This window comes from Dendrobates tinctorius, unplaced genomic scaffold, assembly GCF_039654945.1.
Source record: "Dendrobates tinctorius isolate UK_male_01 unplaced genomic scaffold, ASM3965494v1 ptg000163l, whole genome shotgun sequence".
NCBI classification, from domain to species: Eukaryota; Metazoa; Chordata; class Amphibia; order Anura; family Dendrobatidae; genus Dendrobates; species Dendrobates tinctorius.
The window spans coordinates 7,448,038-7,465,783 of NW_027361830.1; the positions used below are offsets into that span (position 1 = coordinate 7,448,038).

At 46.1% G+C, this 17,746-nt stretch overlaps 1 protein-coding gene across 4 annotated transcripts in view; it reads left to right on the top strand.

Moving 5' to 3' along the window:
• The first annotated feature begins 10,921 nt into the window (after nt 1–10,921).
• BCL2 (BCL2 apoptosis regulator) overlaps nt 10,922–17,746 on the top strand; it is a 283,465-nt gene continuing 276,640 nt past the window's right edge. Inside the window, exons 1-2 of one of the 4 annotated variants that reach the window (XM_073550176.1) lie at nt 10,922–11,397; nt 15,991–17,002. In XM_073550176.1, coding sequence (XP_073406277.1) covers nt 16,250–17,002 — 753 coding nt within the window. In that variant the 5' untranslated portion in view covers nt 10,922–11,397; nt 15,991–16,249. The remainder of the gene's footprint in view (nt 11,398–15,990; nt 17,003–17,746) is intronic. The other 3 variants (XM_073550178.1, XM_073550179.1, XM_073550177.1) reach the window with 3 other exon arrangements.

Sequence of the window (17,746 nt, forward strand, 5' to 3'; positions counted from 1 at the left end):
CTGGGAGTACATCACACTTAAAGGCGCTATAGAGGAGACGTTCAGAAAGGCACATGTTGGCGGAGCTCTGGAAGGGAGCATTCCATCTTGCCTGGAGGTTGACTGAGTTCCTGACCCGGAGGACACGGCACGGAAGCAGGCACCTGTGTGTACTACAGACTGTGAGTAAAGCTTTGGAACTACAAGCCCTGGTGTCCTCCATTCATTCTTGCGCCAACGCATCCAGCCCCGCTACATCTGGGTACCAGCTTCCACACCGCTTGTGCCTCTCCTCTTCCCCTACATCTACACTGCCCTGGTTCTACAGCTCCACCTGTGGGGAGCTTCACCATCTTGGCTGCAACACACCACCAGCCCCAGGGGATCTACATGCAGCGTCGGCCAAACATCTCACTTGCCGAACACCACAGGTGGCGTCACAAACCATTCATTCAAACCATTACATTCCCCCATTACTTGGGCGCCCAGGGCCACGGACCGGGTCCCCGCTGCTGTGACACATCCCGCTGATACCGGCCCGGTACCGAGTACGCCACAGTCCTAGGAAGGCGACCCATAGGCAGATCTAAAGTCACCCTGTCTGTCCTATACGTTCCTATATAGGTTCTGACCCTGGCGATAAGCCCTACTTAGGGAAGGACGAGGTGAGCACTAGTCGATCCCCAACACCATTAAAGACAGCTGGGATAGATGAACAAGGGAAACACTTATTTTGAGTAGACTCAGAGATGTAACACAGACATCCTTCAGCAACAGCAAAGAGGAAGATAGTCGACTGCTATAGCTCCAAGGGGAAATGGAAATATTACCGGCGATTACCAGCCTCAGGCTTTGAGTCTAGAAACACCCAGGACCAGGTGTGCCAATTAGATCCGGAGAAACCTGCAAGAGCCAAAATGAGAAAAAACCCTGTTGTAACTAAACAAGTAAAAAGCAAAAGTGCACTTAAATAACACAGAGTTCTTAGTAATACTGTTTTTGATCAAAAATAGCATATAAGCCATTCCACCGCGACATGGTAACCTTACCATGTGTCAAAATTGACCTCAGTGTGTGAATAAGGGCAGACAAAAGGACCGGATCCCAAACAGTGGACACCAGTCTGGAGGAGCTTTTAAATACAATTACCATCTCAGAAGAGGGAGGCCACACCCCAGCTTGTACAGAAAGACAAAAATACAAAGAAAAAACACAAAAATTAAGCTTGGTCAAGTTGGTATGCATGTAGTACATAAACGTATGTTCACATTGGCTCCTCCAGACTGGTGTCCACTGTTTGGGATCCGGTTCTTTTGTCTGCCCTTATTCACACACTGAGGTCAATTTTGACACATTGTAAGGTTTTTAATATTAGACAGTGTAGGATCATGCCGATAGAATCATAGAATCATAGAATCGTAGAGTTGGAAGGGACCTCCTGGGCCATCTGGTCCAACCCCCTGCTCAAAGCAGGATTCGCTAAATCAACCCAGTCAGATGACTGTCCAGCCTCTGTTTGAAGACTTCCATTGAATGAGAACTCACCACTTCTCGTGGCAGCCTGTTCCACTCATTGATCACTCTAACTGTCAAAAAGTTTTTTCTAATATCTAATCTGTGTCTCCTCCCATTCAGTTTCATCCCATTGCTTCTAGTCTTTCCTTGTGCAAATGAGAATAAAGTTGATCCTTCTACAATGTGACAGCCCTTTAGATATTTGTAGACAGCTATTAAGTCTCCTCTCAGTCTTCTCTTTTGCAAACTAAACATTCCCAAATCCTGCAACCTTTCCTCATAAGACAGGGTTTGCAGACCGGTCACCATTCTGGTCGCTCTTTTCTGAACTTGCTCCAGTTTGTTGATGTCTTTTTTAAAATGTGGCGCCCAAAACTGGACACAATATTCCAGATGAGGTCTGACCAAAGAGGAGTAGAGGGAAATAATGACTTCACGTGATCTAGACTGTATGCTTCTGTTAATACATCCTAGAATTGCATTTGCCTTTTTTGCTGCTGCATCACACTGTTGACTCATATTCAGTCTGTGATCTATTAGTATGTAGGGTCGGACAGATTCGCAGGATGAAGTGACGAGACACTAGACGAATGGTGGTTTTCGAAATCACGTTTATATAACTCTAGCCGATGGGCTAGGCTGAACAAAACAAGGATAAAGAAACTACACCAACAGTCCATGCAGGGACTCAACAAACTTAACCAAATATAGTTTCACTTAGCCTTCCAGGGACTGCGGGGTTCAGTAGTGTGGCCGCGTTGAGGTCGCTGAGGCGGCTGTCCTGAGGAAAGTGACGTCGGTGGGGGCAACAGGCCCTGAAGAAAATAATACCGTTGGGGCGCAACAAGCCCTGAAGAAAACGAGGACGTTGGGGCGCAACAAGCCCTGAAGAAAACGGGGACGTTGGGGCACAACAGGCCCTGAAGTTATTGCTGCCGCTGGGGCGTAACAGGCCCTGAGGGAAACACTGCCGCTGGGGCGCAACAGGCCCTGAAGGAAACGGGGACGTTGGGGCGCTACAGGCCCTGAAGGTAACGCTGCCGCTGGGGCGCAACAGGCCCTGAAGGACACGCTGCCGCTGGGGCGCAACAGGCCCTGAAGAAAGCAGCGCCGTTGGGGCTCAACGGGCCCTGAAGTAAATGATGGAGGTGGCGCGCGGTGATGACGCAGTTCCCCAGAAAGGCCTGTAGACGTCCTTTACCAAAGAGTCTCTTCCTAAGCCAGGGTAGCGAGCCTTTTATCCCGCCTGAGACAATGTGGCGTATCTTGAGGCCGATGATGGCCGGGTCGGCGTGATGGGAGAAGGCAGGGGGGAAGGGCCCAGGTCTCTGAGGCCTGGTTACCAGTACTCACGGCCACAACCGGAGGTATAGTTCCTCTCCCTTCAAGGCGGGGGTTAGCGGGGATAATTCTCTCAGAACGGGAGCGGGGAGCAGTCTCTGGGCACAGTCTCTCACATCTCTCTAGTCGGTCAATCGGTTGCTTTCTCCTCGCAGGCTCCTCTCGGTGCCCCTGCAAGTCACCCTGCGTCTTGCCTTCACTCCCTCTCTTCCCCAACTGCCACTTCAGCGCGTCCCCTGCTCCTTTTACCCTAGCCCCGTCCCCTGTTGCCCTGACAACCTCAGTTGCATGTCTCCCTTTTTAATCCTCCTGATGTGATTCCTTCAATAACTCTGATGGCGGTCCCCTTGGTTCCGGCCCAATCACTATATGGGGGTCCTTCTCCCCACATTCCTCCACCCTGTACGCTCGCCAGTCCTCGGGCGAGGGAGTTAGTCTATTGAGATTGTCCTGTAAAGGTGTCAATATTCGTTGCCATACGAACTGGTCCTGTTCATACCGTTCGGGGGGTTTGCCGGCTGTTGACCGCTCGGAGCGTCTAAGTTCAACTGGGGTGGAATCTTCTGGGGTGGTGGACGTCGGTGGACTGCATGATGCCGGTGGGTTAATTGTGTCAACTGGCTCATTATTGGGTGAAGGGCCTTTGGGAACTGGAGGGAAATCCTTGTCGTCCGAGTCCCAGCATATGGACTCCGGTTCGGATGTCTTCGGGACAGGTTCCAGTTGCTTCGGGTCAGTGGAAATACACGGGCGTAACATATTACGATGCACAATGCGGGTGGGCAGTGTTTCATCCTGCTCGGGCCGTATTTCGTACACAGGTCCTTCTGGATGGATACAGCGTAGTACCCGATAAGGATTCTCTTCCCAACGTGACTCCAGTTTATTCTGGGGGCGTTGATCTAGTACAAGCACACGGTCCCCGCTTTGGAGATGGGGAGGGGAGGTTGTATTTTTCCCTGGGTGTTCCCAGTCTTGAAGTTTGGTATGTACAATTCGGTGAAGAGTTTGCAACCTGTGGCGATGATTTCGGACCCAAGACGACACTCCGGTCCAGGGCCGAGGCTCTTCGGGGTTCAACTCTACCTCCGTGATCCCTTTACCCTCTCGTCCGAACAGCAGGAAATAAGGAGTATAGCCCGTTACTCGATGTACCCGATTATTATATACCCACACTAATTCAGAAACATATTCAGGCCAACGAGCTTTCTTGTCACTCTCCAGAGTGCGTAGCATTTGAATCAATGTCCGATTAAATCGCTCACAAGCCCCATTTCCTTGCGGGTGATACGGTGTGGTCAGGGATTTATCAATCCCATAAAGATGATGTAGTTCCTCCATAACTTTCCCCAAAAAACATGCTCCCTGGTCGGAATGTATACGTTGAGGACAGCCGTACACTTGTATAAAGTTTCTGCAAATTGCGGAGGCGGCTGACTCCGCGGTCTGGTCTCGAGTAGGGGTTACCACAGCAAACTTAGTAAAATGATCCACCATGACGAGGCAGTGTTCGTATCCCTGGGATGCGGGACCAATGTGCAGATAATCCACCGTCAGGAGCTCAAAGGGTTCTGAAGTCACAATCGTCTGTGTTGCGGCCCTCTGAGCAGGCGGTTTGGCCAATTCACATAAGCGGCAGGTACGGCAGACTTCGTCCACAACAGCCGACAAGCGTGGGTGATAAACTTTCTGTTGTAACCATTGCAAAGTCTTTTTGACTCCAAAGTGGGCCCCTTTTTCGTGAGCCTCTCGAGCCAGTTCGTGTAGTTGTGCTCCGGGTGTAACCACCTGCCAAACAGTCGTTGAGGTTGTTTGCGAAGTGATTTTACGGTACAGTAGTCCCTTTCGGATAATCAGTCTCTCCCATTGTCGCAGCATCAGCGACAGGTCTTGGGTCAAAGCTTGTCGTTGAGTATCAGTGGGTAATTGACCAGCGGCGACCCATGTCTGGAGAAGTCCAACTTCTTCATCTTCTTGTTGCTGTTGCATCCACTTATCACAAGATTGTTCCAGGATGCCCCTGTGGGCCTCTGAGGAAGATACTTTTGCATCAACATTGGTGAGCACGGCAGCGGTAAGAGCGAACGGTATTTCCTCTCCTTCTAATTCTTCGTCTCGATTCTGTCCGGGAGTTGTATGTCGAATCCTAGAGAGAGCATCTGCATGAACATTCTCGGCCCTTCTTTTGTAAATAATCTTGTAATTGTATTTCGCCATTCGGGCCACCCATCGCTGCTCCAAAGCCCCCAACTTGGCGTTTTCCAAATGAGCCAGTGGGTTGTTGTCAGTTCGCACTACCACCTCGGAGCCCGCTAGGTACTCTGCGAATCTCTCCGTCATAGCCCACACCACTGCGAGGAGTTCGAGCTTAAAAGAGCTGTAATTGTCAGGGTTACGCTCGGAGTCATGGAGTGAACGGCTTCCATATGCGATCACCCTCTCCCGGCCATCCTGAACCTGTGACAACACAGCCCCTAGCCCATGAAGACTCCCGTCAGTGTCCAGGATGAACGGCTGAGAGAAATCCGCATAAGCCAACACTGGGGCATCCGAGAGTGCAGCCTTGAGATCTCAGAAGGCCTCTTCCTGAGGGTGTTGCCACTGGATTTTTCGCCCATTGGCCCCAGCGGGAGCCCCCTTTAGCAGGTCATGTAGGGCTCGAGCTCGACATGCAAAATTCTTTACGAAACGACGGTAATATCCAGCTAACCCCAGAAAAGCCCGCACGTCTTTCACCGTCTCGGGGGTAGGCCATTCCTGGATAGCAGCAATCTTCTCCCGGGATGGCCTCACACCCTCTGCCGAAACGACATGACCCAGATAATCAATCTGAGAGCGAAATAGGTGGCATTTCTGAGGCTTCACCTTCAACCCGTACTTTTGCAGCCGGCTGAGTACCTGTCCCAACCGCTTCAGGTGGTCCTCGAAGGAGGCGGCATAGACAATAATGTCGTCCAGGTAGATCAACGTGGCCTCAAAATTGAGATCCCCTAGACATCGCTCCATCAATCGCTGAAATGTCCCGGGGGCGCTGGCCAGCCCGAATGGCATTCGATTAAACTCAAACAGTCCCATGGGCATTATGAACGCCGTCTTAGCTCTGTCCTCTTCTGACATGGGCACCTGCCAGTACCCACTGGCCAAGTCCAGGATCGAAAAATATGTTGCTTTGCCCAATGCAGACAGAGATTCTTCTATGCGGGGCAGTGGGTATGAGTCTTTAATAGTGCAAGCATTCAATTTACGATAATCCACACAGAATCGTAGTGTACCATCTTTCTTCCGGACCAACATGATGGGGGCCGCCCAAGGGCTTTGACTTTCCCGTATCACCCCTTTTTGCAGCATTTGAGCCAGCAAAGTTTTCACCTCTTGATAGAGTTGTGGCGGGATCTGTCGATATCGTTCTCGGATAGGGGCCGCTCCTGCTGTGGGGATCTCATGAGTGATGGCGGTGGTACACCCAAAGTCGTCCTCATGACTAGCAAATACTTCATGGTACTGTCCCAGTAATGCTTTGACTTGTGAAAGTTGGGCCGCAGTTAGTCCAGAAAGCTCGTCCCGCATCTGCTCCAAAATATTTCGACCCTTCTCTTGTGTCGAGACTTCGTGGGCCTGCAAGGTTCGTATTGTTACATCCCAAGGATCCTCGGGGTGTACTCGTAATTGAACCGCAGGAGCGGGCAGTAGGGTCGGACATATTCGCAGGATGCAGTGACGAGACACTAGACGAATGGTGGTTTTCAAAATCACGTTTATATAACTCTAGCCGATGGGCTAGGCTGAACAAAACAAGGATAAAGAAACAACACCAACAGTCCACGCAGGGACTCAACAAACTTAACCAAATATAGTTTCACTTAGCCTTCCAGGGACTGCGGGGTTCAGTAGTGTGGCCGCGTTGAGGTCGCTGAGGAGGCTGTCCTGAGGAAAGTGACGTCGGTGGGGGAAACAGGCCCTGAAGAAAATAATACCATTGGGGCGCAACAAGCCCTGAAGAAAACGAGGACGTTGGGGCGCAACAAGCCCTGAAGAAAACGGGGACGTTGGGGCACAACAGGCCCTGAAGGTATTGCTGCCGCTGGGGCGTAACAGGCCCTGAGGGAAACACTGCCGCTGGGGCGCAACAGGCCCTGAAGGAAACGGGGACGTTGGGGCGCTACAGGCCCTGGAGGTAACGCTGCCGCTGGGGCGCAACAGGCCCTGAAGGACACGCTGCCGCTGGGGCGCAACAGGCCCTGAAGAAAACACTGCCGCTGTGGCGCAACAGGCCCTGAAGAAAACGCTGCCGCTGGGGCGCAACAGGCCCTGAAGAAAGCAGCGCCGTTGGGGCTCAACTGGCCCTGAAGTAAATGATGGAGGTGGCGTGCGGTGATGACGCAGTTCCCCAGAAAGGCCTGTAGACGTCCTTTACCAAGGAGTCTCTTCCTAAGCCAGGGTAGCGAGCCTTTTATCCCGCCTGAGACAATGTGGCGTATCTTGAGGCCGATGATGGCCGGGTCGGCGTGATGGGAGAAGGCAGGGGGGAAGGGCCCAGGTCTGTAAGGCCTGGTTACCAGTTCTCACGGCCACAACCGGAGGTATAGTTCCTCTCCCTTCAAGGCGGGGGTTAGCGGGGATAATTCTCTCAGAACGGGAGCGGGGAGCAGTCTCTGGGCACAGTCTCTCACGTCTCTCTAGTCGGTCAATCGGTTGCTTTCTCCTCGCAGGCTCCTCTCGGTGCCCCTGCAAGTCACCCTGCGTCTTGCCTTCACTCCCTCTCTTCCCCAACTGCCACTTCAGCGCGTCCCCTGCTCCTTTTACCCTAGCCCCGTCCCCTGTTGCCCTGACAACCTCAGTTGCATGTCTCCCTTTTTAATCCTCCTGATGTGATTCCTTCAATAACTCTGATGGCGGTCCCCTTGGTTCCGGCCCAATCACTATATGGGGGTCCTCCTCCCCACAAGTATACGCAAGTCTTTTTCACATGTGCTGTCACTTAGCCCTATTCCTCCCATTCTATATATGCTTTTTTCATTTTTATTGCCCAGATGTAGTACTTTGCATTTCTCCCTGTTAAAAACCATTCTGTTAGTTGCTGCCCACTTCTCCAGTTTATTTAAATCTTTTTGAATCCTCTCTCTCTCAGAGTTACCTTGTCATGGTGGGATAGCTTATATGCTATTTTTGATCAAAAACAGTATTACTTGTTTAGTTACAGCAGGGTTTTTTCTCATTTTGTCTCTTGTAGGTATTATATGTTTTATGGCCAATGTGAACATGCGTTTATGTACTGCATGCATACCAACTTGACCAAGCTCAATTTTTGTGTTTTTTTTTAAGATCCGGAGAAAGGTTGCCACTTGGTCAAAGAGTCAGAAGGGTGAAGAACGTGTCTGCAATACCAAACGCAGAGATCTTCTGCAGCTAGATGCTGTGCGACTGTCTGCAGTCTCTGACACACCCATGATAGAAAGTGGGGAGAGAAGAGTAAGGGTCCTGTCACACACAGCGATCTCGCTAGCATGATCGCTGATTTTGTGACACATCAGCGATCTTGCCAGCGAGATCGCTATATGTGACGGGGATCAGCGACCGGCCCCCCCGCCCCCCCAGCGAGAGACCAGCGATCAGCGACGCTGGTTTCTAATGTAAACGTCGGGTATCTAGGAGCCGCGGCTCCTGGATACCCGCTGTTTACCTTGGAAACAGCGTACACGCTGGTTTCCAAGGTAAACAGCAGGTATCCAGGAGTCGCGCGGCTCCTAGATACCCGATGTTTACCTCGAAAACCAGTGTGTACGCCGGTTTCCAAGGTAAATAGCGGGTATCCAGGAGCCGCGGCTCCTAGATACCCGACGTTTACATTAGAAACCAGCATCCAGCGTCGCTGGTCCTGACTGCTGGGGCTGTCTATGTGACAGCTCACCAGTGATCAGCCTAACGATGTCCCAGCAATCCCATCCATGTTGGATCGTTGGTGGGATCGCTGGGACATCATTATGTGTGACGGGGGCTTTAGGGCTCATACTCACTTGCAAGAGACTCGCACGATTCTCGCACTAGTCTCTCGCATGAAAACCCAGCACTGTCGTCAGCACTGGGACTGGAGTGTGCGGCTACATAAAGTAGAAATACATGTAGCCGCATGCTCTGGTCCGTGTGCCGGCGGCAGTGCCAGGTTTTCATGCGAGAGACTCGTACAAGAATGAGCCCTTAGTAAGATTATGCACCGAGCACAGCCAGGAGAAGATGAGGATCAGTGTATTCCTGTCTCCATGTGTAGGAGAATTGGTAAGCTGCGAAAAGCCTAGACAGGGGGTTAGAGATGGAAGATGAGTGGCAGATGGGGAATCCTCCACGATGAGAGTGAGAATGTCACTGGATAGAAAGTTAGGACATCAGGTGGCAAAGTGATACAGGAACTGGTGAGATTGGTTTCAGAGATATGGACCTTATTTTAGAATGTCCAGAATGCTAATTGTTATTATCTTTACAAAGGGGGAGGTTGGTCACAGGATTCTCTGCGCTCATATCTTTAGGCTGATCTATGTATCTAATGTAATCTCCTAAATAAATACCATTAAAAAACAGCATAATGGTTGCATTGATAAAAAAAGCCCATATGTCTGGTATAGTATGGTGGATTTAAAAACAAAACAAAACAACTGATTATTGATTAGAACAGAAGGATTAAATGTAAAAAGCTCAGAAACTAAAAGTTTATTTATTGATATAGCGCTATTAATTCCATGGTGCTGGTCATGAGAAGGGGGGTTACATACAAAGTTATAGATATCGTTAACAGTAAACAAATTTACAATGACGGACTGGTACAGAGGGGAGGGGACCCTGTCCTTGTGGACTTACATTCTATGAGATAATGGGGAAGAGACAGAAGGTTGGGGGTGCAGCAGCTGTGGTGGTGATGAGGCGGCGGCTCAGGCGGTGGTGAGGCGGCAGAATGGTCATTGCAGGCTGTAAGCTTTCCTGAAAAGATGGGTTTTCAGGCTCCATTTGAAGGATCCGAGGGTGGTGGATAATCGGACATGTTGAGGCATGGAGTTCCAGAGGATAGGGGATATTCGGGAGAAATCTTGGAGGCGGTTGTTTGAGGAACGAATAAGTGTGGAGGAGAGTTTTTGACGCTGTTTTTTTTTTTTTACTTCTCGCTAAAGCCAGTGTGTCCGGCACTGAGAAGAATGATTCTTTTCTTTATATTTCCCTTTTCTTTTAAACCCATTTCAGGGTTTGGCTTTAAAAAATGCATAAAAATTTCTGCATTTTCCCTACTGGAGCGAAAATATAGCGGGTGCAATGGTTTCAGCCGCCCCCTGGCTCTGGTACCCAGAGGGGGCCCAGGAAGTCTCTTAGGCAAATAGCAAATCTTCTCCTACCCAATATATTAAACATGGACAGCACATGGCTGCGATCTCTTGGCGTTCTTCCCGATTGTCACGGACCCATAGACTTATATCTGCAATTTTGATCGGGACTTGGCTTATGAACGGACACGTCTCCATGACGTGGACACACAACACCCTAAGAACATAGACACGTGAACAGCCCCATAGACTGGAATGTGCAGTCTCTCCGCCAGGCACGTCTGTGGAAACAGGCTTCTGAATGAGGCCTAAGGCCTAGTTCACACTTTTCAATGATGATGCTCACAGAAATGGTGCCTCTTTTTATCTCTTCTTGTGGCTTTTTTGTATGTTTTTTTTTTTTTGTTACAGCACATGTAAAATATGAAGAAAACACGTCTGAAAATAAAAAAGAGAAAAAACACGACACAATGAACCTAGCATAGAAGAAATATATATATATATACTGTTTATGAAGAAATATATATATTTCTACAGGTCAAAGATGCCCACCAAGAATCAATGAGTCACGCCCCCTTCTAAAAATCAGGAGAAAAAGCAATAAATAAAAAGTGTCATATCTCTGGAACTGTCCGATTCCTAAAAAAAACCCAAAACGAATAATGAGAGGAGCAGCAGGAATGTGGAAGGAGAACAGACCGGCCACATGTGACCGGGCGAGCGGTGACCGCCGCTGGGACGTAATCGGTGTAGCCAGCAGTCTCTGCTAGAAGACTGCACAGCACACAATGCCCACTAGAGGGCAGTCATCACCATCATGCGCATCAGAATACAGAAGGAAATCAAATCCAGTCCGCCCAGCACTAGCTTGTCCCTCACACACTGCACACATTTCAGCGGGCGAGCTGCGTCCCGCCTCCGGCTATCTTCTGGGAGTCAACATGACTGCAGGAAGCACAACATAGAGAGACTGAATGACACTGTGCAGCGGCAGCCAGCGCGAGTGCAGCCTGCAGCGGATACCGAGCCGAGACTAGCGCGGCGGCTGCACTGCAGCCTGTGTGTGCTGGGAGCTCAGAGTGCGCGGGAGCGGGCGGCCTCCATAGAGATGCTGCTGCTGCTGCTGTGACAGTCACTGATGCGCTCAGCTGCCCCTCAGGATGTGAGAGCTGGACGGAGCCTGCAGGTCCCTGGAAGTTATTACATGGATTCAAATGAACGGGGAAGTCCGACATCACAGCCTTATTTGGGGAAGCCAGTGAGTAGACTACATAATTCATGGCTGTGTGCTGAGTGCACTGGGCTGCCTAGGGAGGGAAGCATATGTGTGTTACATACATATCTAGCTGGACAGTGTGTGTGTGCATGTACAATGTGTGTGGCTATCCTCTGTGTATATGTACCGTGTATTATATTCATATAGATCTGTACATTGTGTGTGTATATGTGTGTTACATACATATCTAGCTGGACAGTGTGTGTGTGCATGTACAATGTGTGTGGCTATCCTCTGTGTATATGTACCGTGTATTATATTCATATAGATCTGTACATTGTGTGTGTATATGTGTGTTACATACATATCTAGCTGGACAGTGTGTGTGTGCGCATGTACAATGTGTGTGGGTATCCTCTGGATATATGTACCGTGTATTATATTCATATAGATCTGTACATTGTGTGTGTATATGTGTGTTACATACATATCTAGCTGGACAGTGTGTGTGTGCATGTACAATGTGTGTGGCTATCCTCTGTGTATATGTACCGTGTATTATATTCATATAGATCTGTACATTGTTTGTGTATATGTGTGTTACATACATATCTAGCTGGACAGTGTGTGTGTGCATGTGCAATGTGTGTGGCTATCCTCTGTGTATATGTACCGTGTATTATATTCATATAGATCTGTACATTGTGTGTGTATATGTGTGTTACATACATATCTAGCTGGACAGTGTGTGTGTGCATGTACAATGTGTGTGGCTATCCTCTGTGTATATGTACCGTGTATTATATTCATATAGATCTGTACATTGTGTGTGTATATGTGTGTTACATACATATCTAGCTGGACAGTGTGTGTGTGCATGTACAATGTGTGTGGCTATCCTCTGTGTATATGTACCGTGTATTATATTCATATAGATCTGTACATTGTGTGTGTATATGTGTGTTACATACATATCTAGCTGGACAGTGTGTGTGTGCATGTGCAATGTGTGTGGCTATCCTCTGTGTATATGTACCGTGTATTATATTCATATAGATCTGTACATTGTGTGTGTATATGTGTGTTATATACATATCTAGCTGGACAGTGTGTGTGTGCATGTACAATGTGTGTGGGTATCCTCTGTGTATATGTACCGTGTATTATATTCATATAGATCTGTACATTGTGTGTGTATATGTGTGTTACATACATATCTAGCTGGACAGTGTGTGTGTGCATGTACAATGTGTGTGGCTATCCTCTGTGTATATGTACCGTGTATTATATTCATATAGATCTGTACATTGTGTGTGTATATGTGTGTTATATACATATCTAGCTGGACAGTGTGTGTGTGCATGTACAATGTGTGTGGGTATCCTCTGTGTATATGTACCGTGTATTATATTCATATAGATCTGTACATTGTGTGTGTATATGTGTGTTACATACATATCTAGCTGGACAGTGTGTGTGTGCATGTACAATGTGTGTGGGTATCCTCTGTGTATATGTACCGTGTATTATATTCATATAGATCTGTACATTGTGCGTGTATATGTGTGTTATATACATATCTAGCTGGACAGTGTGTGTGTGCATGTACAATGTGTGTGGCTATCCTCTGTGTATATGTACCGTGTATTATATTCATATAGATCTGTACATTGTGTGTGTATATGTGTGTTATATACATATCTAGCTGGACAGTGTGTGTGTGCATGTACAATGTGTGTGGCTATCCTCTGTGTATATGTACCGTGTATTATATTCATATAGATCTGTACATTGTGTTTGTATATGTGTGTTACATACATATCTAGCTGGACAGTGTGTGTGTGCATGTACAATGTGTGTGGCTATCCTCTGTGTATATGTACCGTGTATTATATTCATATAGATCTGTACATTGTGTGTGTATATGTGTGTTATATACATATCTAGCTGGACAGTGTGTGTGTGCATGTACAATGTGTGTGGCTATCCTCTGTGTATATGTACCGTGTATTATATTCATATAGATCTGTACATTGTGTGTGTATATGTGTGTTACATACATATCTAGCTGGACAATGTGTGTGGGTATCCTCTGTGTATATGTACCGTGTATTATATTCATATAGATCTGTACATTGTGTGTGTATATGTGTGTTATATACATATCTAGCTGGACAGTGTGTGTGTGCATGTACAATGTGTGTGGCTATCCTCTGTGTATATGTACCGTGTATTATATTCATATAGATCTGTACATTGTGTGTGTATATGTGTGTTATATACATATCTAGCTGGACAGTGTGTGTGTGCATGTACAATGTGTGTGGCTATCCTCTGTGTATATGTACCGTGTATTATATTCATATAGATCTGTACATTGTGTGTGTATATGTGTGTTATATACATATCTAGCTGGACAGTGTGTGTGTGCATGTACAATGTGTGTGGGTATCCTCTGTGTATATGTACCGTGTATTATATTCATATAGATCTGTACATTGTGTGTGTATATGTGTGTTATATACATATCTAGCTGGACAGTGTGTGTGTGCATGTACAATGTGTGTGGCTATCCTCTGTGTATATGTACCGTGTATTTTATTCATATAGATCTGTACATTGTGTGTGTATATGTGTGTTATATACATATCTAGCTGGACAGTGTGTGTGTGCATGTACAATGTGTGTGGCTATCCTCTGTGTATATGTACCATGTATTATATTCATATAGATCTGTACATTGTGCGTGTATATGTGTGTTATATACATATCTAGCTGGACAGTGTGTGTGTGCATGTACAATGTGTGTGGGTATCCTCTGTGTATATGTACCGTGTATTATATTCATATAGATCTGTACATTGTGTGTGTATATGTGTGTTATATACATATCTAGCTGGACAGTGTGTGTGTGCATGTACAATGTGTGTGGGTATCCTCTGTGTATATGTACCATGTATTATATTCATATAGATCTGTACATTGTGCGTGTATATGTGTGTTATATACATATCTAGCTGGACAGTGTGTGTGTGCATGTACAATGTGTGTGGGTATCCTCTGTGTATATGTACCGTGTATTATATTCATATAGATCTGTACGTTGTGTGTGTATATGTGTGTTATATACATATCTAGCTGGACAGTGTGTGTGTGCATGTACAATGTGTGTGGCTATCCTCTGTGTATATGTACCGTGTATTATATTCATATAGATCTGTACATTGTGTGTGTATATGTGTGTTATATACATATCTAGCTGGACAGTGTGTGTGTGCATGTACAATGTGTGTGGGTATCCTCTGTGTATATGTACCATGTATTATATTCATATAGATCTGTACATTGTGCGTGTATATGTGTGTTATATACATATCTAGCTGGACAGTGTGTGTGTGCATGTACAATGTGTGTGGATATCCTCTGTGTATATATACCGTGTATTATAGTCATATAGATCTGTACATTGTGTGTGTATATGTGTGTTATATACATATCTAGCTGGACAGTGTGTGTGTGCATGTACAATGTGTGGGTATCCTCTGTGTATATGTACCGTGTATTATATTCATATAGATCTGTACATTGTGTGTGTATATGTGTGTTATATACATATCTAGCTGGACAGTGTGTGTGTGCATGTACAATGTGTGTGGGTATCCTCTGTGTATATGTACCGTGTATTATATTCATATAGATCTGTACATTGTGTGTGTATATGTGTGTTATATACATATCTAGCTGGACAGTGTGTGTGTGCGCATGTACAATGTGTGTGGGTATCCTCTGGATATATGTACCGTGTATTATATTCATATAGATCTGTACATTGTGTGTGTATATGTGTGTTACATACATATCTAGCTGGACAGTGTGTGTGTGCATGTACAATGTGTGTGGGTATCCTCTGTATATATGTACCGTGTATTATATTCATATAGATCTGTACATTGTGTGTGAATATCATATGTATATATGTACAATGTGTGTGTATGTATGTGCAGCGTGTGCATTGTGCGTATTATATACATATATATCTGTACATTGTGTGTGGGTGTCATATGTATATATGTATAATGTGTGTATATTATATATGTATGTGCAATGCTGTGCGTATACTATAATGTATGTGTGTGTGTATATTATATCTGTGCATTAGTGTGTGTGTGTGTAATATATATATATATATATAATGTATATGTGTGTGTAATATATATATATATGCATTGGGCTGGGGCTGCAGTAATTTGCCACTGGAGGTAATCATTTTTGGAAATGTTCCAACAGGAGCAATAATCCTATAAATGTCAGGTGCCATTTCTAAACTGGGGAAAGTACGGTAATTTTTGGGGAAAGTGTATGTATGTATATATATATATATATATATATATATATATATATATATATATATATATATATATATATATTATAGCCAACAGCTGTTGTGTTACATATTCCTTATCCATTAGCCTCCTGGCCGGCATACGGTGGGCCACTTAGTTGGTATACATGGCTCCATTTCTCTGCTTCTCATACCTCTTATAATTTGTATCTCTTCACAATCTCTCCTCTTTGTATTATTAGTTATTAAGTTTTGCATTGCACACGGGAAACCCACATGTGTTTGTATTGCAGCGTGAAGAAGGGAATGTCCCTTGAAATCTGATAATGAAAACACCTATAGGAGGGAAATTACAGTAAATGTACAGAACTCCACTGAAAGAAGAGGAGGGGGATCCACAGCTTGAAGAATGAGAGAGTATCTCGGAGGCTCAGCGTTCACAACTAAAGTATAACGCTTGCCGACGGTTTCTGAGACCTTGGTAGGGTTAGATTTATTATATTTTTATATTTTAGATTTCTTTTTTGCCACTGGCTTTCATCATTGGATGATATGGCTCATCATAGGAGAGGAGGCTTTGACCATCGGGACATTGTGGTGAAATACATCCATTATAAGCTGTCACAGAGGGGCTATGAATGGGAAGAAGGAAGACAGGTATCTTCTGGCCTCCCAGCTGCTTCTGCTCCTAACAATAATCTTACTAATGATGGAGAGGTGTCTGCTGTACCTGGTGGTCCAGCTGGACAACCTCTTGCTTCAGATTTGCCTGCTGCTTCCTCTTCAGATAATGAATCTCCAAGTAATTCTCCATTACCACTTCTCGACAATGCACCTGCTGCTCCCAGAAGCTGTACATCTGCTGCGTCCCCCATCCCTTCTCCACAGGCAGACCTGGATGTTGCCCAGAGAGAAGGAGATGTTGAAGAAGATGCTGGTCAACCACTAGATGAAGATAATGCTGAAGATGGTCCATTACAACCTGTTCCCCCGGCATTATTCCAGACACTGAGTCGAGCGGGAGATGAGTTCTCTAATTTGTACCAGCAAGACTTCATACATATCTCAGGGCTCCTCCACCTAACCCCATCCACAGTCCGTCTTCGTTTTGCCGCAGTGGTGGAGGAGCTGTTTCATGATGGGGTTAATTGGGGCAGAATTGTGGCTTTCTTTGAGTTTGGAGGAGTCATGTGTGTAGAGAGTGTGAATCGTGAGATGTCTCCTTTGGTGGATTCCATTGCTGGATGGATGACGGAGTACCTGAATAGACATCTGCAGAACTGGATCCAAGAGCAGGGAGGATGGGTATGTTACACATTTTTGTTAGTCTTGTGCGGCATGTCCTCTCGGTGTTTGTTTTGCCTGAGTAAAATATTTTCCTTGATGTAAATAGGATATGAAAAGCTTAGATTTTAAATCTGATTGTACGTCATGTAACTGAGGTCATAAAACATGGAACGTTTGTGGTCCATATCCGCGGTGCCAGCTTGTGAAGGAACGTCAGACGCCAGAAGTATTATAAAATAATGGTTTCTTTTATTTTTCCACGTTTTTCAAAGTGTAACCCACTTCTTCAGGAAATAAAAAATGTTTTTTTATGTTCAGCGCGGATATGGACCACAAACCTTCCATGTTTTATTTGCTCTTCTGGTGAAATCACCGGTGGATCCGCAGCAGCCTTTCAACCCTGGATCAGGTCAGCATATATCGATATAATTTCTAATATTTATCAACCAGTTGAGACGCTAACCCTGTGCTATTTCTTCTCAGCTTTGTTTGAATGTATTTGAGGAGTTGGCATTGATGGAAATACAAGAGTTTCCTCCTTGTGGGGTCCGAGTCCTGAGTGCTCCACTGATCATAAAGCCTGTACAGAAGTGCGCAGCTCAGCGGGCTGAAGCCATCACAATAGTGAATGAAGTCTGGAGTATCTTTTCTCCTAACTCTGTGTCATGGGTCCCTCCCCCTTATAGAAACTTATGAATAAATTGACAACTGGGTGTTACCAGTTAGGTATATGCCCCTACACAGTTTTACACAGTCCAATCA